The sequence below is a fragment of the Haliotis cracherodii genome, unplaced genomic scaffold (assembly GCF_022045235.1).
Source record: "Haliotis cracherodii isolate W230 unplaced genomic scaffold, xgHalCrac1.p SCAF_9, whole genome shotgun sequence".
NCBI lineage: Eukaryota > Metazoa > Mollusca > Gastropoda > Lepetellida > Haliotidae > Haliotis > Haliotis cracherodii.
Window position 1 is genome coordinate 25,300,821 of NW_027266343.1, and position 25,837 is coordinate 25,326,657.

General features: G+C 37.8%; 1 protein-coding gene across 1 annotated transcript in view; it reads right to left on the reverse strand.

Annotated features, from left to right (window-relative positions):
- Positions 1–1,491: 1,491 nt before the first annotated feature.
- Positions 1,492–25,837, reverse strand: part of LOC139452658 (tyrosine-protein kinase receptor torso-like) — a 381,001-nt gene continuing 356,655 nt past the window's right edge. Inside the window, exons 17-22 of the mRNA XM_071234197.1 lie at positions 15,325–15,423; positions 15,025–15,086; positions 14,455–14,669; positions 13,635–13,772; positions 3,645–3,800; positions 1,492–2,474 (exon numbers count right to left, since the gene is read on the reverse strand). Coding sequence (XP_071090298.1) covers positions 2,102–2,474; positions 3,645–3,800; positions 13,635–13,772; positions 14,455–14,669; positions 15,025–15,086; positions 15,325–15,423 — 1,043 coding nt within the window. The 3' untranslated portion in view covers positions 1,492–2,101. The remainder of the gene's footprint in view (positions 2,475–3,644; positions 3,801–13,634; positions 13,773–14,454; positions 14,670–15,024; positions 15,087–15,324; positions 15,424–25,837) is intronic.

Consider the following 25,837-nt stretch of genomic DNA (forward strand, 5'->3'; position numbering starts at 1 on the left):
ATTCAACCAAAACGCTTGAAATTAGGATTAGTGAATATTTATAAGTCATTAATTGTTTCCTGCAAATTTTATAACATGACACGTCAGATTAACCCGAATATTCGTATTTCTGCAACCGACATGATGACCTCGAAAATTAAGTTATTTTTCTGTTTAACGTTTAGATAATAAATTCACTGAAATGGTTCATAATTTACCATCGCGCTGATATATGCCGATTATAAATCCCGAATTTTTACTCAATTGAAATTATGATATCGGAGATATGATTATTGAAATCAATTTGCAAAAATGTTACGATATTAGAGGGTTTCTAGCATGAAATGCAAACCACCTTCAATAACGCAATTCAGGTAAGTTCAAGAAAATTAACAAATTTTGTGTTCGCTTTGGTCTTAACCTTGGTATGATTGAAAACACCAGGATATTTTTATATAGAATTGTGTAGTTTTCTATCAGGAATAAATGTGCAAAATATTTCTTCAATTGGCCCTTGTTTAATGAGGCACCGACTGTTTGAAATCACCCACCCTCTTTAGAGCGCCTTATGCTAAAATTAATCCAGCAGGCAGGGGTAAGAAGTGTGAAAATAATTCAGCAGGCTAAAGGTTAAGTAAGTTTATCTCTGCAGCCGTTGTAACATGCAGCTACCAGCCGACTCTTCTCGCATCAAAACAAGGGCTGTGTACTCGCGTGCAGATGACCACGGAGTACGCTGATCATTGCCTGATTAACGAGACTGATTAATGAGTGATTTTGGTAATCAGAGTCAGAGTCGGAGTTTGAGACTGTCGGATTAACGGGTCTAAAAAGCACTGATTTAATCGGTTCCCATCATTAGTGTTGGATAAAGCTGATTGTCGGATTAACAAGACACTATATGCTTGGGTGATAAAAATCCCTATTTCCTGACATGTTTTTCAAAAGATGCTGCTACACAAGAAATGAGAGATTTGACCCACCTGCACTATACTGATTCCTAGTGCTCAACTTCAGGAAAGAGTGACATTGTGTATTTGTGTAGGTCAAAAATGTCTCTGAAGTACAAGGTACTAAGTTGATTGAGACAGTTTAAAAGTTAAGAAATGGCATTGTTTTAACACATGGTTTCAATGTTTCAAGTTTCAAACTTGTATCTGAAACACTGGTGGTGTTTCTTTTCAGCCAATGCATTATTTGGATGCTGTCTGGAAATCATAGGCCAATATAATGATCATTTACCGACCTCAGCCATGCATTTATATAAAAACGTTATAAACGAAGATTACATCTGTAAAGAACTTGCAAAAATTAAATAATATAATAACTGTAATATAGAAAAGTAATCACCTGTGTCTGAAATGATCATGAAGTACCATATGTAAGTTACAAATTACAAGTCATAATGGTATACTGTACAAAACACTTAACTGATTATGAAATTATCAAGCTTGTCCAAGTGACCTTGACTTTGAACAATTGTATGTGCATGTTTGTAAACAGTTCAATTATATGTTATGCAATCAATCACTAAAACATATAAATAAAGTACACCATTAATGTTATGTTTGATTTATTGAATTATCAGAAATTCATTGAAAGTCCCGGTTATCTTGGACATACACCCAAAATCATATTGTACGACTCCTGTCATCCTAGCAACAAACAAATAAATAAATAAGTGCAAATATTATTAAATTTTACTTATGATATAATGGATTTCTGTGCCACAAATGAAAATGCATGGTAACCATTGAATCGCCCAAAATGCCATATGTCCTCAAATTTAATGTATTTTTTCAGAAAGTAGATTCTGTGAATTTTTTTAAGATACTAAATACATTGTACCTGTACATATGATGTTCTAAGCAGTTAAGAGTGATATGAAAAACATTTTAAGCAAGAATAGCTACAAATGTGATTGCTGTGATCTTGACCTTTGACTTTAACTTTGGTTTTTGATGTACATGTAGAATGAAGCAGCAGTGCTAGGAGCAACACACACAATCACAAAAGTAATAAAATGTGTATTCATAGTGAAGATTTATCCATTGATATGTAGCAAAAGTGACACCTTTATTCTGCCAGAAATCCTTCACCAATTCCAGGAATGTTGTTTTCTCTAATCTTGGATGTCTCGGTCAGGGAAAGTCTTCAGTCGGACAGCCTGCCTGCCCAGTGCAATCTTACCCAGCAGGCTAACCATACCATTCGCCAATGAAGATGTTTTCACTAATGGAACAGCTACACTAGTCTTGCCTGTGGACCAGTCTGACTCAGGGTCAAGATCATATTCTAATGTCCTTTCAAGTTCAGGACATTTGACATCGTCTTCAGAATGATAACTACATTCAGTTCCACTTTCACTGTCCCCTGACATTGCAGGTCTATAGGCATCCAAGTTATGTTCCTTGTTTCCTCTGCTTGAGGATGTGTCCAATGTGACCAGTTCAGGAGAGTGATTGGTTGGTGATTGACTAGGCTCCTGGTCCTCACTGTATGGGATAAATGATATGTTGTTTATATTAATGATACATGTTCATCAGTGATGTCAACATGAATGACATTGCATATTATGGCCATAGGCATTTACCTCTTAAATGGATGAAGATACCGAGTCCAGAGAAATATTTTGGACCTGCATTAAGAAGGAAAAAATTAGTCCTATTGTGCATGTTAATTTGTTTTGTTAGTTTAGGGACTGTTATTTTTCAAAGTTCAACATATTCTCGGCCCTTTGCAATTTGCCTGCTAGACACCATAGTCAGAATGCAGGAAGACTTACTCTCCACCCAAGTCTGGATGTCTTCACAGCTACTCTGGTCAACAACTACTAGCACAGAATTGTTCAAGAGCTGTTTTCAATGGAACGAAGAGGTTGATAATGACACAACCAATATCTGGTCCCATGACATTCAACGGCAAATTGGGACATGTCATAGACGAGGTCAGACAAGATCCAACTGAACGAAGTATGAACTATCAACCTAGCTGCAAAGGCACATGGATCAACATAATGCCAACTCCGGGGCCAGTTGGAGGGGGGTCTTCTGTCATACGCCTAAAGTTGGAAGCAGGTTACGCCCAACCGCTGGATGCTAGATGTTGTGGCCCATGGATACAAACTGCATTTCAAAAAAGCATCCCATCCTGAAATTTCATCTAGTCGGAACCAAGCTAGCAGCAGCAGATCTGGCTATCAGGAAGCTACTAAAGAAGTGAGCATGTCACAGTTTGGTATGGATTCTGTAGAATGCTTAATATGGTTGTTTTGGTGTGATGACATCACACATGGACGACCAGCCCATGGCAAGTCATGAGTGTTCCCCTGCTGTAGATAACGTCTCCAAAGAGATGATATTGTTTTTTGTTGAACATCAAAATGTCTGGCAACTTCATTTTCTAACAATCGAAGAATAGATGTTGATTTTCAGGAAGCCATGGCATTGTATCATGCTCCCAACAAACACACAAACATCCAAGTTGTAGGCCATGCATTAACATGCACATGCACATTGTGAATTACGACCTTAAAGTCGAGGAAATGTCTTCATGATTATGCATTGAAAGATGCATTATTTACTTTCAGAATCAATTTATTTATTGAAGTTTACATGAAGCACAGTTACGTTTTTCCGTTAGTATACATAGGACTGTTTAATTACCTAGAGTCCTGCATGTAGTAGTCAGGGCTTACGTTGACTGTGAGGTCAATGTAGGAGCGGGTGGCCTCTAACAGTGTCTCCATCTTGTACCGAAGTTCAGCAAAACAGGGTCTGTCTTCTGGCCTGGGGTGCCAGCATGACAACATCATCTGATAGCTGGAAAAATGCATCACCATTACTTCCAGACATTCTCACATATGAGATGGAACATTAAGGTCCAAAATTAAAAATGCTATGTGGCAAACCATCAGATGTGATAATAATGATGTAAATCATTGTTGCTCTACAACCTTGTGCTACCTATAAGCCATATAAATAACTATAAACATGTTTGCATAAATAGAAGTACCTCTTCACTGCTATGTCCCAAAGATCCCAGCTATCATTTCATAACAATGTATTTCCAGTCTGATACCATGACATATTCGGTTTATGGAAATACATGCCAGCAACATCAAACCAGACTGCCTCTTCCCAGCATTATGAGGAACCGAAATGTATTAATTTCTGGTCTGACACTGAAATGCATTAATTTCTGGTCTGACACTACTTGTGGTCAGAGAAAACACAGGATCTGATGACTTTAAAACAGGAATTCAATGCTTCCAGTTACCTAACATGAGCGTTATATCATTTTTGTTTTAATACATCCTTTCAGGTTTGAGAAAACTTAAGTCTAATGCAAGACAACGTCAAAAAAGAAAGTCTGTGCCACTAGGCACATTCCTTAGAATGTTAATTAAGTGTACTTCTGGCTTAATAAATTTGCACATGTGTAGAGAAATACAGCTTTTAAAGAGTACATGACACTCCTCCAGCTACCTTCATAAGAAAGTTTTATTTACTTCACACTTCTGGTTTGAGATAACACCTGCCTAATGCAGTACATCTTGAAAACATATACTCTCTGCATTCAGTTTAAATCATTATGTCCAGACAACTTCTTGAGGTTGAACAATTACTCAAGTCCCTGGATTGTACAAGTTAAAGTGCAAAACATTATTCAACCATGTTTTATCTCAAAGATGGGGGCGGTCGGGTAGCCTAGTGGTTAAAGCGTTCGCTCGTCACGCCGAAGACCTGGGTTCGATTCCCGACATGGGTACAATGTGTGAAGCCCATTTCTGGTGTCCCCCGCCGTGATATTGCTGGAATATTGCTAAAAGCAGCGTAAAACCATACTCACTCACTCACTATCTCAAAGATGACATTGATCTTAGGTAGCCATCATACCACCAACATTTCATGTGATAATTTATCTTTTTGGGAAAATCTTATCACTAAACATGATGATTTATCATTTAAATTGTATTTTCTGTTCTGCTAGGCATTGTTTTATATGCAGAAATATAGATTACTGAGTGCATTTTCTCGTAAATTGAGCCAGCAAACAGCTGTATACACATTTTCTACCAATCTAACGGTGATTTGGTGGGATGAATAGTATCTGAAACTCATATTTTATCAGATATTAAATATTCCAACATCAAGTTATTTCAGTTGAAGCTTTTACTGTATATATGTAAAATAATAATAACCATAAGCGTAGCACTTTGGTACAGCAGATTGCTGGGTATGTTTTACATATGGAACAATTGATCAGTCACCGTTTAGGCCTCTCGTGTTCCTGCTACAGCAAATGAACCAGACAACTTTGATCCAGAGGATCAACACGGTGCAAAGAAATTTTGTAGCATACCTACCTATAGATGCAAGTTCCTATACTGTCATAAAGCGCACATGTGTAACACAGAAGATAAAACAAGTTAAAGTATGCATGTGGTACCTGCAGAATCAGGAATGAGAATAGGGCACATTTCAGTTTAAATAGTTATGTAATATAAAGGTAGAAAAGTAGATATATCAATGTGAACAGTATCATGTATACCATGTGTCAACTTAATTCCCCATGTTCCTTGAAACAATAACAAATGTTTCAGGAAGCCATTGTTGTGAAAACATATTACTAGGTTTTTTTTCAAAATATGTTTGTATTTTTTTATAGTTAATCTTTTCAAAGTAATAGCTACAATGTTGTTATATTATTCTGTTATGTAATAGATCTGTACATGGAGACATGCATAAGAGTGCATACCTCCCCAATGGTAATATGTTTACTTCTGTAGCCTGACAAAAGTGCTAATACCTCGTTTCAAGATAACTTGGTCACTGATTCCTGAATCTGGAGTCTGTGCATGAAGAGGCAGAGGTTGACAACGCCATGATGGATTCAACAGCCTACCTAGTACTCCAACTTCTAAATGCCTATCAAAGAAGTGTCATAGCGACTGATTTACGAGACCCATGTCTGAAGAACATTTAATTGAAAAGCCTCATTACCCTGGAGCCATGACATCTATATGCCTTGAAACACTTAATTGCTGTTATTTATAAGATGTTAATCCTAATTGTTAATCCCCATTTTTGTGCACATCGACCGTCTGCCATCCTGCTGATGAATTACTGTTTACATTTATGTTTATTACTTACTAAATGTCAGGTGACCTTGGCTATATAAGCCTTGGTCAAGAGAGATTGAGGAAAAAGAAGAAAGAAAGGTCTTACCCTTAGCCTAGCTAGGGTTAGGCTGGGTGCTCTGGGGCACCTAGACAACAACCACTACCACTATGTGCTGACCTGGCACATAGTGTCTTTTGTATATATATATCTACATGTATAAAGTAAAACTGTATATACCGCAAGCCATCATCTCCAAGTTGTCACTTCCTACTGAGAACCATACGTTGGCTCCTTGCTTTTATGAGTATGGAAATTATTCATTAAACAACGTCAGATCAGACCACACACGTTGTTAATTGCTTGCTATGTTTATGTGAATGTCATCTTTATTGAAGACAACTTCTCAATAGTTGAATAACAATTTAATACTACCAGAAAACAAGACAAGTAGAAAGTAGTTTTTCACTCTTGCACACACAGGAAAGAAGTGAGGATTTTTTCCGCCTTTGCACACAGGAGAGCTGTATGTTGCTTGGTGCTATCTGTGAAAAACTAGTGATCATTTAAAATTAAAACAATGAAGCTGATTTTCGTAAACCACACAACAGTGGGACAAAAATGCATCTGTATCACCATTCCATGATATTTCTAGAAAGTAAACTCTGTTTTTTCGATAACGTATTACAGTCATGCCTCGTTTATACGGACACTTACGTCATTTCACAATTCGTCCGTATAAACAAATTTCCGTATAACTGAAACCAGCTTCTTACTGGAAGAGTTACTTCCCTTCAATTATGCAATTCATAACAAAATTACTTATGATATTGTTTTAATTAATTTCGGCGAAATCGTGTGTGAAGCAATCGGAAGATCGCACAACTCACCGTTATTATACCGAGAAAATACACACAGGTAATCTTAATCCCTAGATATAAAACAATGCCTCGTTATGTTCTCGTAAGACATAATCAAGGTCAACTTTGACCTCTGACCTCCACAGACTCCATATTTATTGAAGGGGATTACATGTACAATAAACAAGCTCGTCTCAAACGTAACTCAATGTCACTTGGTTAATTGACTTCTCACGAATCAAAGGATTACCACCAGCGGAAGTGTATTGTCCGGATAAGTGAATCAATTTTGAGTGCATTTCAGTGTTTTGTGTATGAAAATGACCGTCCGGTTCCAGAAACTGAATTTCCGTATATACAGGTAAATTTATATAGTAATTATTTCGTTTTGAATGAAAATCGTCCGGGAACCGAGGTTTCCGGATATCTGAAGTCCGTATAAGCGGGGCACGACTGTACAACATATGTCGATAGCTTCAATATTGTTGATTAAGTGTTAAGATGTAAACTCTCACTAACTGATCAGTAACATTTAAATAATATTGTTAATATGCACGTTAGTGTACATGTTCTTAGTGTGTGTGACATGTATACATGTATAGAAGAACCAATTGTATTATGACTAGGCTTATATGTATCCCATCTGCAAGTGTGAATCAGGGCCTAACACATTTGTTTAGTCATGTATTATGCTTTATACATCTAGTTTGTCCAAGCAAATTATTAAGATGCATCAAGATGAGGCAGCAGATATATTCATATATAATTGTTAAGCACAAAACAATGGAAAGTAGCCTGGATAGGAATGGGTGGCCGTGTAGCTTCAATATCTTAATTAGTTATATCACTGAACACTGACTTTCTAATTTCTATTGGAATAATGCAATTGTTAGGCCTATTAATGAACTTGTTTGGCACATAGATTTCCTTAAGGCTTGTAATCTTGCTGAGATACAATGCCTAGTACCATCTTTTAGTGTCTTAAAGCTACGTAATTTCCCACTGAATCTACGATATTTTCCAAAACATTAGAATCAAAGTTATTATTAAATAAAAAAGTTGTAACCCACACATTACTTCTAAAACAGCTGAGAAACATTCCTTATATCCCCACTGCTGTTTTATTACTTGATCAGTGGTAAAATGAACATCTTGTAAACAATATATATTTCCCCTTTTCTGTCTAAGAAATTGAAAAACCTTCTTACATTACTGTTTTGAAATTACTGTGAAAGCCTCTGCAGTTTTGTTATAGGATTTTTAAGTGTTTTAGCACAGCTAGAAGCACTTCTTGTGTAACATTTTCGACTATGCATGATATTCTTTTTCTTGACAATATACTGAATTTAAGATTTAGTAAACTATCATAATACATAATTAAAGATATTAATTTGAAAATTGTATGTGGTTGCCTGTGTTTTTAAATTGATGAACATCTGGTCATTTCTAAGACTGACACCATACTCCGAGCTGGTTACCCAGGAAATATGAAAGACATTAACAATCATAAAAATGAAACAACATGGGTATAGCTTTTGTGTCATTAATAATCAAAGGAGTTAATAACATAAAATCACAGGAAGATCTTTCCTGTTTAAAACTAAAGTTCTAGTCACTGTGCTAAAACATGTGAACTCACATAAACAAACTCAAGTAAGTAATTATGCCACAGATATCACCGGATATCAAAATGAAAAATTATACCCTATTCGCTTATTAGCCATTATAATTTCTTATAGATAGAAGCTTCCCAAAAGTTGGTTGAAATTAATAGTATTTAAAAATAAAGCAAAACAGAAAAACAGGCAGTGTAGCTTTAAGGATGTGTGTTACTGGTGCCTGCTCATTACATGCACGCCCATGTCGTCACGAAATCTTTCAGTGCACTGACAACAACATGTGAAGGTACAATATCACCCAATGTTGTCGACCTTAGAAGTCATGACAGTTTTACAATATGAATTTGTGTATCAGTATTTGGATATTTGCGTTACAATTGGTAAGCCATACCAACATTCATAGTAGTATTTAAAGCAAAATAATTTGTTTGCTGTGCTTACAAAATCTTTCGAAATGTTATGTAATACCATCATTCACACCCTACACTAAATGTTAGTATTTTTCACAATACATAAGTTGTATTCTATTAAAAATAATCAGCTGATACTTGTAAACAAAGATACAATGTAATTAAAAACATTTATATATGTTACTCAAAGTCATCCACTGCCATTGTTGGCTGGTATGCACTATGTGCAGATTTCATATTGTTTATGTATTTGTAATAGGTGCGCCTTGCCTGAGGTGGCCCAGTGACAGCAGAGTTCACTGGCTCTGCAGAGTGTCTAGATCGAATGCCACTGCTGACTCACAGCCCTTTGCGTTGTGTTTTATATGATGGTAAATGTGTGGTTCAACCATGAATCAGCTAGCTGGGGACACTCCTGTGAGACTCTGTAGTATAGTTCATGCATTAGGCAGGTGAATAAGGACAAAAAGACTTGTTGAAAATATAATGAATTTTTAATATAACAAAAATAAAATGTTTAACAGAATATAAAATTAAGAAATTCAACAATCACATGGAAGAAAGCTGTCTATCATTTACTACTTATATATTTCTACCTACCCTAAGGCTACTTATTCCTAACCCCACTTCTCCCCCAAGGATACCCCTACACAAACTATATGAATAAATCTACCTACATACTTATGATTCTACTTACATCCTAATTTTTCCCCCACCCATCTACATAAAAACCAATTCTACAACTAACTATAGAGGCGTCTTGTCAAAATATCCCCGAACTTGAGAGGACTTACTTGTCGGGAATCCCGAGCTCATAAGACACTGAATGCTGAAGTACCAGGTCCTTACATACCACTAGGCTGACCCTTGACCCAATCAGAGGAAACTCCTGTCGTACAGCCATTGGCCAGCAACCCTGATCGCGACCAATCAGGGCGTTCCTACCATACTCAGCTCGGCACATCATAGCTCGTGGCGGAAAATTCAACACGCAGCTCAAGCACTCAAGTAGGAAAACAATCACACACCCCAAATGACCAAAAGGAATGATTTATGGCCAAAGTGTGAGTTATAAGAGAGATAATTGACTACAAGATACATACAACTTCCAGACGTACTTACATCAAATTTATAGGAATTTTCTAATTGGTTCTAAAAATAGCCACCAGATGTCCCTTACGCCTATGTTATTACACTAAATTATGTGATCTCCTACATATTTGACATTGGACAGTGGTGGGATGCTGTAGATATAGTATTTTCAAAAGTTTAATAATATAGAATACAGATATTTGGGATATTACCAAATAGTCATTCAGATCCTTTGGAAAGTCAAGTGCACATCAATAGTGCAAATAATATTACACACAGAGACATTCACTGTCTTTGGTGACACTCGGGGAAACTCATCTTTCTTGTTAATAGGCAGAAAATGCTATCCACTGAAATTAATAGATGTTGTCTGTATTATTTATATATACTGTAAATCTTGAAATTAATGCATCTCCAACATAATACGACTGCTGACCCCTAGCCAAAAATGCTACTTCCACCGCCCCATCCCCAGTGGAATGATAGATATCCTTACCTTAATCCAACTTTAAATTAATCCAATCAATCAGCACCACTTATAAGCACTGAGTAAAGCACTTCCGTAATAATAATAGGTTACAGGCCGGCAAAGCCACATTTCGAAAATAGATAGCCCAAATTGATGTGGCTCTCGCAGCAATGGTTATGGTTGCGTGAGTGTATAATGTGGCTCTCGCGGCTATGCTGTCAAAACATGCTTTGTGATTCTAACAGGTTACCGTATATAACAAAACAAGTCTTGTTTTCTCATTTTTTATTCAACAAGGATAACGTATTCATCAAAACTTTACATTGTTAAATATGAATAGCATATGAATATCAAAATGGATTTTATGTCATTACTGCAGATGAAGGAGGTTGCCCACGTGGTCAGCATATTCCATCTCACTCAGGTGTTGGTTCAGGAGCTGGATCTTGAGGGACGCAATACGTGCATCGATTGCCTTGTACTTCTTTCTTCGTGAAGGTTCTGACACTTCCTGGCAAGTTTCTTTATCTTGTTGTGCCACCCTTCCAGGTGATTATTGGTACGGTGGCCTTGGTTTTCGAAATGGTTCCAAATCTCTGGCATGAAGGCCCCTCCTTGAACCCAACTGGTTGTCACGTAGTCCATGAAGGCAGTCACTTTAGGGCAAGCAGGAGAGTCAGCAATGGCATCAAGCCACACATCATCCACTTTGTCACGAGGTACTAGAGGGAGGGCAGCAGCTCTTCTCACCAGCTTCTTCACCTCCTTATCTTCCTTAAAGTCCATCACCAGACCTTCTTTCTGCACCCTCCTCCAGATACATTGGGTGAAGTGAAAGAAACACCCTCTAACTAATGTCCCAAGAAATGTTCAATGTTCTTGTCTGTAGTGAAGATGAGGATGTAATTTAAATGTGGGACACTCATTTAAAAGTATCGGTAATCAGATTAATTAATTACCCGCTAGAATAGGTGAAATGCTCTCAGCTGAAAATGTGGCTCTACCGGCCATAGCCATTTCTGAAATGTGGCTCTCCTGGCTAGACACCTAATAATACACAGTGTTTTCCTAAAAACAACACACAGTTTATGTTTATTCTGTTGACAGCCAATAAGATAGTTCAAAGGCAATAAAATCATTGAACCAACAACAGTTCACTGATTGGAGTGGTCAATGATGCCTAGTTTGACATGAGTGGGTAGAACTCTGGACCACCACAGTGATAACTCACCAGATGCCTATTGTGTAATTCCTAATAATTTTTTAATTTGAAGTTTACACGATATACGGCTTTTCCATTGGACGAGAGGACAGTAACATGACCACGAAATTGACGTTCATAAGTGTATGAACGACACAATTTGATGTTCATACGTTTTTCATGAGATCGTGTTCTTGAAATGACGTAAACGCTGACAGACTACTTCCACATTCCTGGGGAAACCCCTGGGAATTCCCTAGCATGAAAACATGCATAAGCGTTCTTTATGATCATTTAGAACCTTTATTCTTGGTCTCAGTGTTTCAGTATACATTGAGAAATGTCAGAGCTCCGACGTTCATACAGTTTGGCCCTCACTCTATGAAGGTTCATACTCCAATGAACTCACACAAAGTGAAGGTCAATTCTTAATTCTTAAAATGACATTGTTCTGTACTTGTTACAACTGCTGCTCAATAAACCGTGTTTGTGTATATATATTTAAGTTGGTATTTCCGCTTTCCAAAGTGTGCAGTGAGGCCGTCTTATTGTTGATAGTCATTTTAGAGACATAAATGCGAGTTTCATTCATCCGAAGAAAGACCACTCGCATTTTTCGCATTTAATTCGCACTCACATTAACTTCTAGATATACAGTAGATGTTCACCGTTCAGAGGTAATAGGGGAATCACATTAACTTCTAGATATACAGTAGATGTTCACTGTTCAGAGGTAATAGGGGAATCAAATTAACTTCTAGATATACAGTAGATGTTCACCGTTCAGAGGTAATAGGGGAATCACATTAACTTCTAGATATACAGTAGATGTTCACCGTTCAGAGGTAATAGGCTTGATATGGGGGGTTCAGAATTCCACTCAGCACAGTGTGCTTGACTCAGGGGGAGCTACACTAGTACGTGTCTCTAATACATGGTCCACCCAAAGTTGAGGCACATATATTTCTGTAGATTTCCGATATAAAATAGCACACTGCTTCTTCGTCTTGGGTGGAAGGGTCTGCAGGATGGACATTCTCTTTCCCTTTAGCAGCCTAGCAACCCCGAGAACCATGTCTCTGTCCGGGATAGACACAAACTTGCAATGATTGGGGCTGGGGCGTTTGGATTTTGGTCATTTGGAAAGGGTTTCCTAGACAAAGGTGAACTACTATAAAGTAGATGTTATCCACAGTTGCTTCGGAAAAGTTAAGTTCATTCTCAAACAATTTTCTCAGTACTTTCTCAGGCACTTGACTTGGTTGTTCTCAGATTCCATAAAATAACAAATAGTTTTCCTGTCCTGGAGAAAAGTTATTTCAAAATTATCAAAATTATTGACATTTCAACCTGTCTGCCTCCCCATGTACCTCCGTGATCTCGTCTTGTTGTTGTCATCCCAATTTCGTTTCAAAATTACTCAAACATTTGTCAATATCACCTTTAATGCCATCTAACCTTTCAGAGATATGTTTCTCAACATTTAATATGAGAGTTTCTTGATTAGCCATTGAGCGAGTGCTTATCCTGGACTTAGTGTCTGCCATGATTGCTTTTGTAATATCAGTGCAAAATCTTTAAAGTTTACTCACTCAAAAATCCATGAAGAAACTAACAACAAATAGACATACGTAGAAGGTCTTTTAGTGTTATTTTGTAGCCATTTGTTGATGATTGCTTTAACGCCCATGGGGTATCTCAGAGCAGCTCAAACCCGCATCCTACTCCTTCTCAAGCACAACCAGAAGCCTTGACACCAGTTGTATTTATGCTTATGGTTTAAAGTATGATGCTTATTAAACTTCAATGTGATTTTGCGTTTAGACAACAATATGTGCTTGGCCTTTATGAGAAAATGTAGACAGTTAAATGATCTACTTACACTTCATGACAGCAGTTATCTGGTTTTTCCATACGATAGCCATCTTTTAGCAGCCGAAACAGATCCTTGTTGGGGATACCAGGATATGGACAACCACCAAGTGTTACTATTTCCCACAAAAGTATTCCAAAAGACCACCTACAAACACAAGAAATAAAAGAGAACTCTCCTTCAGTTTCTGTGATAGCTTAGCAATGTCATAACAGAAAGGAAAACAAGACATCACAAAATTTAAAAAGAAATGTCTACTTAAGAGGGCTGGGACGAGTCTAGATTTACTACCCGCGTACCCAACCCTCTATTACCCGACCCTACCCGGGTATCCACTGTAGGTCTCAAGAGATAGGTACAAAATGTCTGATTGGGAATTTTTTTACCATACCCCTGGCAAAACGTATTTAGAAACATGTATTAAACAATTTGGTCATGCATGCTCTGAAGTTGACTTAAATTATATCTTTATTCACCCATGTGAAAAGTCAGAAGGAATGGGTGCATAGTCAGAAAGAAATGTGAGCATTAGTGACTTGTAGTGAAACCATAGCGTTTCAGATAATTTTTGTCATTAAACAATATATCACGTGACTAACCACGGGTCAGGGTAGTCCTGTGGGTACCCGGGTCCTACTCAGTACCCTCCCGACCCGGGTACCCGAGTTACCCATCCCAGCCCTACTACATGACATATTTTGTAACATGCTACTATAATGGCCATTGAATGAAAATGTTTACAAGTATAAATAAATCTATTTGCAATCTGTTTAGCCAATTGAGATATATACATTTGTGATATTATAATGGGATGTAATGAATAGCTTACACATCACTCTTTGTTGTGAAGACATGGTCAAATATAGACTCCAGTGCCATCCATTTGTATGGGAGTTTCCGGGCGGAAGTGGGCTGGTAGATGTTAGTCTCATAGACATCACGTGACAAACCAAAATCTGATATCTTCAGCAGGCGGTGACTGTACACTAATATATTACGAGTGGCTAAATCCCGATGTACAAATTTTTTCTGTGATAAAAACTCCTGAAAAACAACATTATTCTCAAATAAAAAGAGGCAATAATGAAGTGATATGTGCCATCTCATGTACATTCCTAACAACAGTATAGTCAATGTAGGGAATGATGGAAACACACTTCTTATGAAGTCGCATCGATTACACAATCATGACAAGGAGTATTATTAAGCATAACAACTTCTTCATTATACATACATAACATTTCTGGGCTACTTCTTGCCTCTTCATTCATCTGAATAAATGTTTTTAATATCCATAATAGTGCCTCTAAATGCCTATAAAGACACTCATGTCAGAGAAATTTCAACATGATATAGATCATCATACATGTTGAATATAAACATTGCATAAACCACTTACCATCCCAAGAGCAACCTGACGTGCATATGACAGCAGCGTTGTCTGGTTAATGAAGTTCTCTTCTGTGAAACAAATACAATGCATCAAATGCTATAAAAAATATGACAGCTACAACAGAGCAGAAACTATCCACCTCTTGTAAATGTGGGCTGAATGAAATAAGGTTTAAGATTTCTCATTGACACCAATAGTACTGAATTTTATTGCCAGTGAGGTATTGCTGCATCCTTTGTAACAATGTAAACCTGTAGTCCAGGTGTAAAAGTGTCTTTCACATTATGGATGTCAAAGTGGACATACCTTCAAAAAACACTTCGGCATTGACTTTATCATCACATGATGGGATAGAGGATGCAAAGGTTGAATGACTCTCCTGCGAGCCGTCAGCACCATATTCACCTGAAAGTGATACCACACCTTGACCTTTGAATATTTCATGAGTTTATTGCATATTGAGTAAGGGTAATGCTTGGGGATATTATTAATGTTTTAATGAATTTTTTTTTTCTTTCAAAATGTTAATTGAAATGTCTAATAGGAATTTTTACACACTGAAGGAATTGCAAGTATTTGTTCCGTGCATAAAATTCATGTACCAAAAACAAAACAAAAAACAAAATAACCAATAGATTTTTAATATAGCCCCATCATAAAATCCCTCTTTCAGATACTTGACAGTTTCACAAGGTAGAACATTTAGTGTGAAAGTTCCTGCATGACCAGAACAAATTTCAGTGTGATAGGAACCAAACCTTGACGTGATATGCACCTGCAAAGGAATAAATGTTGGTAGTAAAAGTTCCGCCAAAATTTGTATACACATGGAACCAAATCTTGTTTACATGCAGTATGTCAAGTGATTACGTTGTCAATCGAGCGGAGCTCCACACTGTCGTGTATTGCTTTGGGAAATCCAATCGCGCCATCTCAAGCAGTAATCCCATAATCAGAAGCCAACTCAAACACACACGCAAAGTTCACAGTACGTTAATATCAATCCATTTGCAGCATCAGCCGGGTCTGGATTTCTTTCCAACTCTAACTTTATTGGGTGCAACTTTTATTTCAAGTGAATGACATTGCCGGAGCCACCATTTTCTGCCGTTTGTAAAACCAAGGGATGTCACTCCATCTCTCCACGTTGATATTGTTTGCTTTAAATAATTAAAGTTTGATGTTTAATGGATTGTTTCTGTCAATATAAGGATTGAAGTTGTATTTGTTGACATTCATCAGCTGATGAAGACAGTGCCTCACGTCAGCAAACTTAACATGTAGCACTTCGGATCGAAAAGGAAGGACCCTGGATTTTAACCTGTGCAAGTTTTATTTTGACTTTAGTTATACACTCAATTCGATTAGACTTCTTTCAGTTAAGATAAACAAATTTATCATATAATGGGTAGGTTTCTCAGCAGAATAAAGCCAACGGATAAAAACGATATCTGTTGGGGTCATATGCAGATAGAGATGCAAATATCAAAGGTCAAGTAGGGACTACTTTCACTGTTTATAAACAAACATGGCGTCGCCCTCGTCATTCGGCGATCAAGTCAGAAAAACCATCGGGAATATGGATAAACTACAGGGATAATTGCTATCATTATCAAAAGAACAGTCTAATATACTGAAAATCAGTGTCTAACTGTGACATAGCTAAGGCATTTTATAAGTTTTGGCAACTTTGGAGATATAAATTTCGAAACAATTTTGCGAGGACACGTGGCCTAGCCAAGCGGGATCAGTAGCCATGCATATCTTTGTTTGTAGACCTCTGCGGCTTGAAACCTTCTCCACAAATTAATATAGTTTGATTTGGCCGAAATATGTTTGAATTGTTACCATGTTTCGTTTTGTTGCTGTGTGTACATCTGACTACACTTCTTAACGTTATGACAGGACAGACCGAATGTCAACAACGTCTGACCGTGGCCGTGACGTCTCATAGACTAGGGTTAGAGTAGCTTCCCTTTCACAAAGGGCAGTTACTCTAGCGGACAGACCGATGGATTGCCGCGAAAGACAATTAAAAACAATTGTTGTTTTGCGTATATGTTGCTTCGCCACTGTATAAGAAACAGATTTCAGTTGGAACTATATTGGCTACTGTCACTGTCTGACTGACACATCACTTACCCTGTGACGTAATAAATATTAATGCGCGCATTCCAGGAAAACTCGCAATGTTTTGGTAATGTTTGTGAGAGAGAGAAAGCGATTTTGAAGCACAGAATTAAAGAATGACATTATATGATAAAGAGGTTATCACGCTTGTGTGTTTGGTAAATATCCTGTATTAGCTCACTAAATACAATGTTTATTCTTAATGCAGGATATTTACCATCCCCAAACACACTCGTGTGATAACCTCTATTTCCATAAAGTGGAGGGATTGGCAAACAAACAAATTTTACTTATCTGAATGCCTCTCCCTAATATGATACACATACAATTTACAATGTATTGAAAGTGACATAAGAAATAGCATACATTATATAATTGGCATTAAACATAAGTATTGTTCTGTAAGTGTTTAATTACTGGATTATCTTGTTGTTGTTGGTGCATGTGGAACTCCCTTATACAATCTCTATATAGCATGGGAATTACTTTCCTGTGACGTAATGCGTTGTAACCGGATGTAGCATGGTTCTGAATACATGAGTCAAATGAAGACTTTGTTTTGATTTCTATTCATCAATCAAGCTTATATAAAGTAGCTTGACGCTGATTGATCAAGTGAAACATGGTGTCAGAAGTGGCTGATTCCGTTGATGAACCTTAAAAGTACAGTAAACGCCTGACATTGCAGATATTTAGAACTTTCAAACTCTTATCAAGCGTTCGTTGTTGAGAACACGTTGATTCCAAAATGGCGTCGTATCACATTCCTGCACCGCAAGAAATGAAACTTATGGGTGATGTTTCCTCTAACTGGAAGAATTTTAAAGCAGAATGGGACTTCTACGTTATTGCTACTGAATTAAATGAGAAAAACAAAGAAATTCAGGCTGCTGCGTTAATTGTGTAGAGTTAAGGGGATAGAAACAGTAAAAGTTTTGAACAGTTTAGGGGTTACTAACGAAGAAAAGAAAGATCCTGCTCGGATTTTGACTAAACTAAATGGACATTTTCTGCCACAAAAACATTTATTGTTTGAACGTGTGAAATTTGGACATGCAGATCAGACTAGCAAAGAAAGTGTAGATCAATATGTTTTTAGATTGTGTCAGTTAGCAGAGACATGTGAATTTGATGTTTCAGAATCTGGATTGATCAGAGATAGACTAGTGATAGGTACTACAGATGAACACACACGTGATAGACTTTTAAAAAAAGACCAGTTCCGAACCTAGAAAGATGTTTGGAATTGTTGAGAGCTGCAGAACTTTCACAAGCACACAAAGAAGAAATTAAGTCAGAAATAAAGCAAGAAACAGTACATGCACATCAGAAAGTAAAAGAGAGAAGAACACATGACAAACAAAAGACTAAATTAAAGACTCAACAAAAGACACAGAGTGAAAGCAACACAAGCTACACAAGAAGTAACCATGGTAACAGACAACATGTATCATGCAAATACTGTGGTAACAGACACGCTATCAACAGAAATGTATGCCCTGCATATGGTGAGAAGTGTTCACAGTGTGGCAAGTTTAATCATCGATTACACGGATCAGAGTGAAAGTGAAGATGAGTCTGATGAAGATGAATCTGTGTTTGCAGTGCATAGAGTAGGTTCCACAAGCAAGAAAAACCGCAAATCACAATTTATGATACAGATGAAGCACTCTACTACCCATTCACATACTTGACACAGGTGCGAGTTGCAGTGCTATGTCGTATGCAGATTTGATTGACATTCTACATACAGATCATGTCGACCTTGACCCACATGGAAGCAAGATGAAGTTTTATGATGGAAGAGTTATCACTCCTCTAGGCTCCTACACAGTTGATGTAGAATACAATGGAAATTGAAGCAGAATCACCTTTGATATCATCGAAATTGCTCCATGGCCGATCATCGATGGGAATACATGTGTAAACATGGACTGGATCATGATAGTGAACCAGGTGAACTCAGAGGAAGATATACCTCCTTTAGAGACTTTAATCAAAGAATACAGTGATGTATTCAAAGGCCTAGGATGCCTCCCAGGCGAGTACCATATTGAAATTGATGAAGCTCAAGGAGAAGATTGACGATATGGAGCGAAATGGAATAATCGCCAAAGTTACTTCTCACACAGACTGGATAAGCAGTCTAGTTGCAGTTCAAAAGCCACACAAGCTCAGAGTGTGTATTGATCCAAAGGACTTAAACAGAGCTATAAAACGGCCCAAGTATCAAATGCCTGTGATAGATGAGATTTTGCCTAAGCTCTCAAAGGCAAAAGTATTCACAGTTCTGGATGCTAAGGATGGGTTCTTTCAAGTCAAACTAAACGAACCTAGTTCCCATTTGACTACTTTCTGGACTCCGTTTGGAAGATATCGCTATCTCAGGATGCCACAAGGGATAAGCAGTGCTCCTGAGGAATATCAACGAAGACAAACAGAGGCGTTGTCGGGATTGAATGGTCTCGACGTAATCCATGACGATGTCTTGTGTTATGGTTCCGGTCACAATCATGAAGAAGCCAAGAAGGATCACAACAGAAATCTCCTCAATCTATTCAAGCAAGCCAGACAAGTCAACCTCAAGTTCAATCGGAAGAAGTTTCGACCATATCTGAGTACAGTACCATATATGGGACAACATCTCACAAGCAAAGGTCTACATCCTGATCCATCAAAAGTTGCAGCAATAGTCGATCTACCTCGTCTGAATGACAAGAAAGCAGTTCAACGATTGCTTGGATGCATCAACTACTTGTCAAAGTTCATGCCTAGACTCTTGGATGTGTGTGAACCACTCAGACGAGTGACCGAGAAGTCATGTGAATTCATGTGGGAAAGTCAACAAATAGAAGCTTTCTCCACAATCAAGTCTCTCATAAGTACAGATCCAGTGCTCAAGCGTTATGATGTGAATGATGAGGTAACCATTCAGTGTGATGCATCTGAATCAGGTTTGGGTGCTACTTTGCTCCAGCAAGGTCAGCCAGTTGCTTTTGCCTCTACAGCTCTTTCACAGACAGAACGTCGCTACGCACAAATTGAGAAGGAATGTCTCGAGATTGTGTTTGCCTGTGTAAGATTCAACAAGTACATTCAAGGCAAGGATGTTATTAACGTTCAATCGGATCACAAATCCCCAGTTCAGATCTTTCTCAAACTGCTTCACAAAGCTCCGAAGAGACTCCAGAGGATGCTCTTACGCTTACAGAAGTATAACCTCTCAGTAAGCTATCTGCAAGGCTCAAAGATGTACAGCGCCGATATGCTAAGTCATGCCTATATCAAGACCATGTCGAAGGGAAATCTTGATAATGTGGAGTATCAAATATTTCAGATCACTCAAGAGAAAGAGTTGTTCAACAAGATCGCTCAAATCAATCAAGTAGACTACATGAGACTTTCAAGCAGCATACATGCTCAAATTCAAGTTGCAACAGGTTGAGATCAAGCTCTACAGACCCTCATGACAACAGTGATGTCGGGATGGCCTGACACAAGGGACGAAGTGCCAATAGAGATACGCGAGTATTGACACACGCGAGTGTGACGAACTGACAGTCCAAGATGGTGTCCTCTACAAGGGCATGAATGTCATCGTACCAGTGACAATGTGACCACAGATGAACGCAAGAGCGCATTCCAGCCATTTAGGAGCTGAAGCATGTGTAAGACGGGCTAGAGATGTTCTTTTCTGGCCTGGTATGTCGGCTGAAATCAAGGACAATGTGCACTACATTTCAAAAGTCACTTCCCCTGTATTGCGAAACTATTTCGCTATACGTTCGCGATAGTCCCGTGAAAGTATCGCGAAAGAGTCTAGAAAGTGGTGCGATAATACCGCGAAAGTGGCTAGAAAATGCCGCGAAAGTAAAAACCGTAAAGTGCCGTGATGGTGCCGTGAAAGTGGCGCGATAGTGTCGCAAAAGTCGGTAATGGTGCCGAGAAAGTGGCACCATATTGGTACAGTGCATGTACACTTCAGAAATGCTGTCGTGCGTTACTTCCCCATGTACGAGTATGTCGGATGTATGTTCAATCTATCCTGGAGCTATACTCGTATAAGCCTGTTGCTCGTGTTATATTTAAAGAGGTGTAGGTGGTAGGTCCATTAACAGTATAAAGCTTTACATGGATATGTTCTTAAAACTGTGTTTTTTTCCGCAAGGATGCATGACCTATTCTATATTAATCAATAAGAAATTCATTGACAAATGTTTATATTCCCTGATGTGTGTAACTCATTTGTATAAGTTATCAATAGTCTTCGGAATTGGGAGTAGTGTATGAGAACGCAATTCCCAGTGGTGCCTGAATACACTTTTTTTCTAGATTCACCCCGATTTTGGTCCTCAGTTCATCTGATTCATACACAATAAGGACTTGCGTTCGTCCGTAAATGCCTCAAATGCTGAGTGTTAACAGCGGCCATCACAGTCTCTGTTTAGCATTTAGCATTCAGCATTCAGGATATATGAAAATACATTTCGGTTTGATGTGCTTATGAAAACGGAATAACTTTCCTCAAAACTAAGTAGAAACCAGGTGATACACGGATGATACATACATGTAAGGAAGAGAATATATGGATGGTAACTTTATTATGAGGAACACAATGTTTCGAAGTAATATTTACTCCTTCATCAGGTAAAGGAGTAAGTATACACTCCGAAACATTGTGTTCTCCAAATTAAGGATGTCTTCCTTATGTGTTGAACTTGTAAATGATTTTCAAAGACATGATACATAGACGGTTTTAAAATGATAGGTCAAATACTGTGTTGTTTATCTGTTCCACATAGTGTTAAGTTGTAAGATGAAATTCTGCTCGTTAATCAGACAAAGTACTGCTACACTTGGTTTGTGCTAAAGTTGATGCACGTATACACATGTCGAGTGTCTCAGATACGGGGGGTCTGCTTACTTACTTACTTAAATTTGGACCTTAACGTGCACTTTCCGACACATGCGTATTTCGTGCACGAGCCCGCCAGGCCATTTAGTATTTGGTCGAAAAGGGTATGTCCGAGAAGGTGGGGCAACCTAGGGGGGCTTTAAGGGTTGTTTACTCAATTTGGATAACAAATTTGGAATTTTGAAATATGCCATGCAAAAGGTGGAGGGGGGACTAAATGTAGTTTTCGTAGTTGTAGTTCTAAGTGTGTTTTTTTAGGTTTAGAATTTAAAGGTTTATTGGCAGCTTGTTTGTTGTACTTTGTTACATGTTACAGGTCTATTTTGATTAGATATATATGCCTAGTGCTTTAAAGGTTTGTAAGTCATTTAGGGGGTTTAGTACCGTTGCTAGTGTCATTTGATTGTTGCAGTTTAGTGTGGATTGGAGTGTTATTCTATGTTGCTGGCACTGTGTGCAATATAGTATTACGTGTTCAGGAGTTTCTTTTAAGTTGCAGTGGGGGCATTTCCCGGATTGGTGTTTTTTTAATTTGGTGTAGGTGGGAGTTTAACTTAGTGTGGCCTGTTTGTAGTTTAGTTATTTCTGATAGTTATTTTTTCCACTTTTGTGTTACTTTTAATTTAATTTTTGTACATTGGTAGGTTGATGCTTACTTCTTCTAATTTTAGTGCTGATTTGGCTGCTTTGTCTGCGTGTTCGTTGCCAAACACTCAAACGTGGGCAGGGATCCGTACTATTTCTATGTCTTTACCTTGTATACGTAGATTGTTGGCGCTTTTAATTATCTGTTGCATTAGTTTTGGGCGTTTTTTTGTGTTATAGTTTTCTTATATTCACTTAATGAATCTGAAAAGATTAGGGTTTTTGGTGGCGGGGTCTGCAGATATAGTTGTGATTTGATGAATTCTTTATTCTCTAGACATTCGAGAGCGAACCAGACTGCAGCGTTATTCACAGTGAATATACTCAGAATATCTACTCCAATAAAAAAAAAGCACCCCACAGTTTATTATGTAACTTATAGCGAGACAACATTAATTACATTGTCTTCTCACAATGCTAAGCAGGTGCACGAAATAACAGGAAGAGTCATGCATTATATAACATCATAAACGTGGAGGATGAAATCCACCTTCCAGCAAATTGTAGTCATTAGGAGTAGGGTAGATTCAGCTGTGCAGGCAATGGAATAGTAGCGTTAATCAGTGGCATTTAAGACGTTTTTACATTTAAGAACATATGTAATACTCATGGTCATTAGGATGGAAGCGCAACAGATATGAACGATATCGATAGGTTTGTGCGAGGATCAAGGTTTACCATCTATTTGCAACACAAGATCTATACTGTATTTTTTAGTGAGTATTTGTACGTGGGCCTATGGCTATACTGAAAAATAAAGAATTGAATTGAAATAAAGAATTGAATTGAATTGACACAAGATCATATTTCTTCATCAGCAACATCTTACATATCCTGTGGTATCATGTTTGCTTAGAATATAGAACAATGACTTCAAACACATTACACTATGCAGTCATTTTGTCGTCTTGTTCTTAACATTCCTTCACTGAAATAGGATTGCTACGCAGTATTTAATTAACTTGTTACGTTGGATTCGAGACCAGAGAACATGTTATGTATCGATACCGGTTGTTTATTAATGTTCACTAAAGGATGGAGGGCTACAATTGACAAGGACCTCTTGGCTACAGGTCATGAAAATATGTTTCTCATGTCGTTGTGTTTAGTTATACGTGTGCGCTGCACTAATGAAGTAAGTGAATGTTAAGAAGACGAGTTAACATGTACCTGTATCATCCATCACACAAAACAATGTAGGTATGGTTTGACACTGTTTTAGAACGTTTTGTAAAACGGATAGGACAAAACAAGCAAGTGCTGGCTTCAGTTGCTGCCTCTCCGAAGATCTGAATAAAAAGGTTATCATACTCATTGCCACATATTACGTTCTAAAATAGGCACATTTACAACGCGGGATTGTTGGGTCATTTTTTTTATGTACCACACCATATATTTAAGGAGAGTAGGACATTTCCCCCACACTGACAGTCCCCTACTCGGACATTATCCCGTACTGACATTTCCTCACATTGAATATATTAATAATTTATATTACAGTTTTATTTACAGTTTGACAAACTATTATAATATAAACATGAAAAGTCATCATCACATGTCAAGTTCACTACATGTCACCAGCTGGAAGTGACATGGGAAATAGATTTTACTCTTTGTTCAGCTGTCCTTCATTTAAAGACACATTTGACAAAAAAATGCGCAAACTGGTTGAGTGACCTCCTTTCATCAGGTTGAAAGGATTACCCACAGAGAAAGAAAGGATTAGAAATTGACATGGTATTACGTATTCACTACCAACGTCCTCTAATATTAAACTGATACCCTTGGTATCCCCTAATGAGATCAAGTATACTTTGTCACACCCGGTAATTGTTAAGATCACAAATCTACAGCCAGGCAGTCTATACATGTTTCCAATATCCTGTTATAATTAGTGGTGAATGCTAGAAAACACATCATGAAAGATATCCTGAGACGCCTCCAAATGTCCACTTCATAATTCTTACAAAAAGTGATATTCTACAGTAATAACATTTGAAGGCTAATCCACAAATACCATCGCATCAATTGTTACGGAGTGGTGACCAGCATTCGTATATGCAAAAATTGCAAAAATCAAACTGTCGAGGATAGAATGCACTTTAAAGCGAGCTGCAATCTTCTTTCGGATATTAGATATTCGTTAAGGAGGTATTCATAATAATAAAAATTATTATCGAAATAAAATCAACTAAATTATTATTTTTAAAGTCTTATGTCCCTAACTTACGTTTAGCATCCGACAGTTATAGTTATAATTCACCCAATATGCTGCTGATAAGACAATAATATTTGAATGCGCCCCGGATTTAATCGGAGCATATGTTAACGTTGTATAGAGGTCTGACGTAAATTGACTATCGCCTGTCTGTAAAGTGTGACCCTCATGACGCCCTTATTTATTGTCACTGTCTTACTTAAACCATTCGAGTGACTCCGGTTTTCATTTCGTGTGACGGTGAGGCATTAAAACATTCTTACACCCCTCACGTACGTGGATTCGTCTCGATAAACATATCAATACAAACTTTGTATTACAAAGCTTATGTAATTGGTAACGATGTAGTCTCACTAACAGAACTAACAGACGGGCGTGAAGCTTTAATGACAATACTCTAATTACTTCATGATATACATGACGATGAATGAGCGGCGACAGTCGGTTCAAATGTGTGCCTTTGTTGTCTATGCGTACGCTTATAGCACCTGGTCGTGTTTAAAGAACAGTTAACATTTTAGATATAACTGAGGGTTTACTACCGCTACGCCTGAACGTAACGGTTGTCACAAGCATGATGATCATGTCAAGGATACATAAGCGATAATTCAAATACAAATGTACATATGTTGCTCTTTCTAAATAAGCACATTTACATTTACAAGCAAACATAATTTGACACAGTGTCATGATATTGCTGAATGGTTGCTTGGCCACCCATAGCAGGTGTTGGGTGGTCTGCAGGGCGTTATCAGACGCCCAATTTTTTTCTTCTTAGGTGTCAGGCGACCCCTGGCATTCAGCTGCATGACCACGGTTTCTGTAGCTTTTTCTTCCGTCTATAAATGCGTGTCTGGTCGGACCCCGCTTACTTTTATTAGAATGCCAGCCTTCGACCTGGTTGGTTGTTT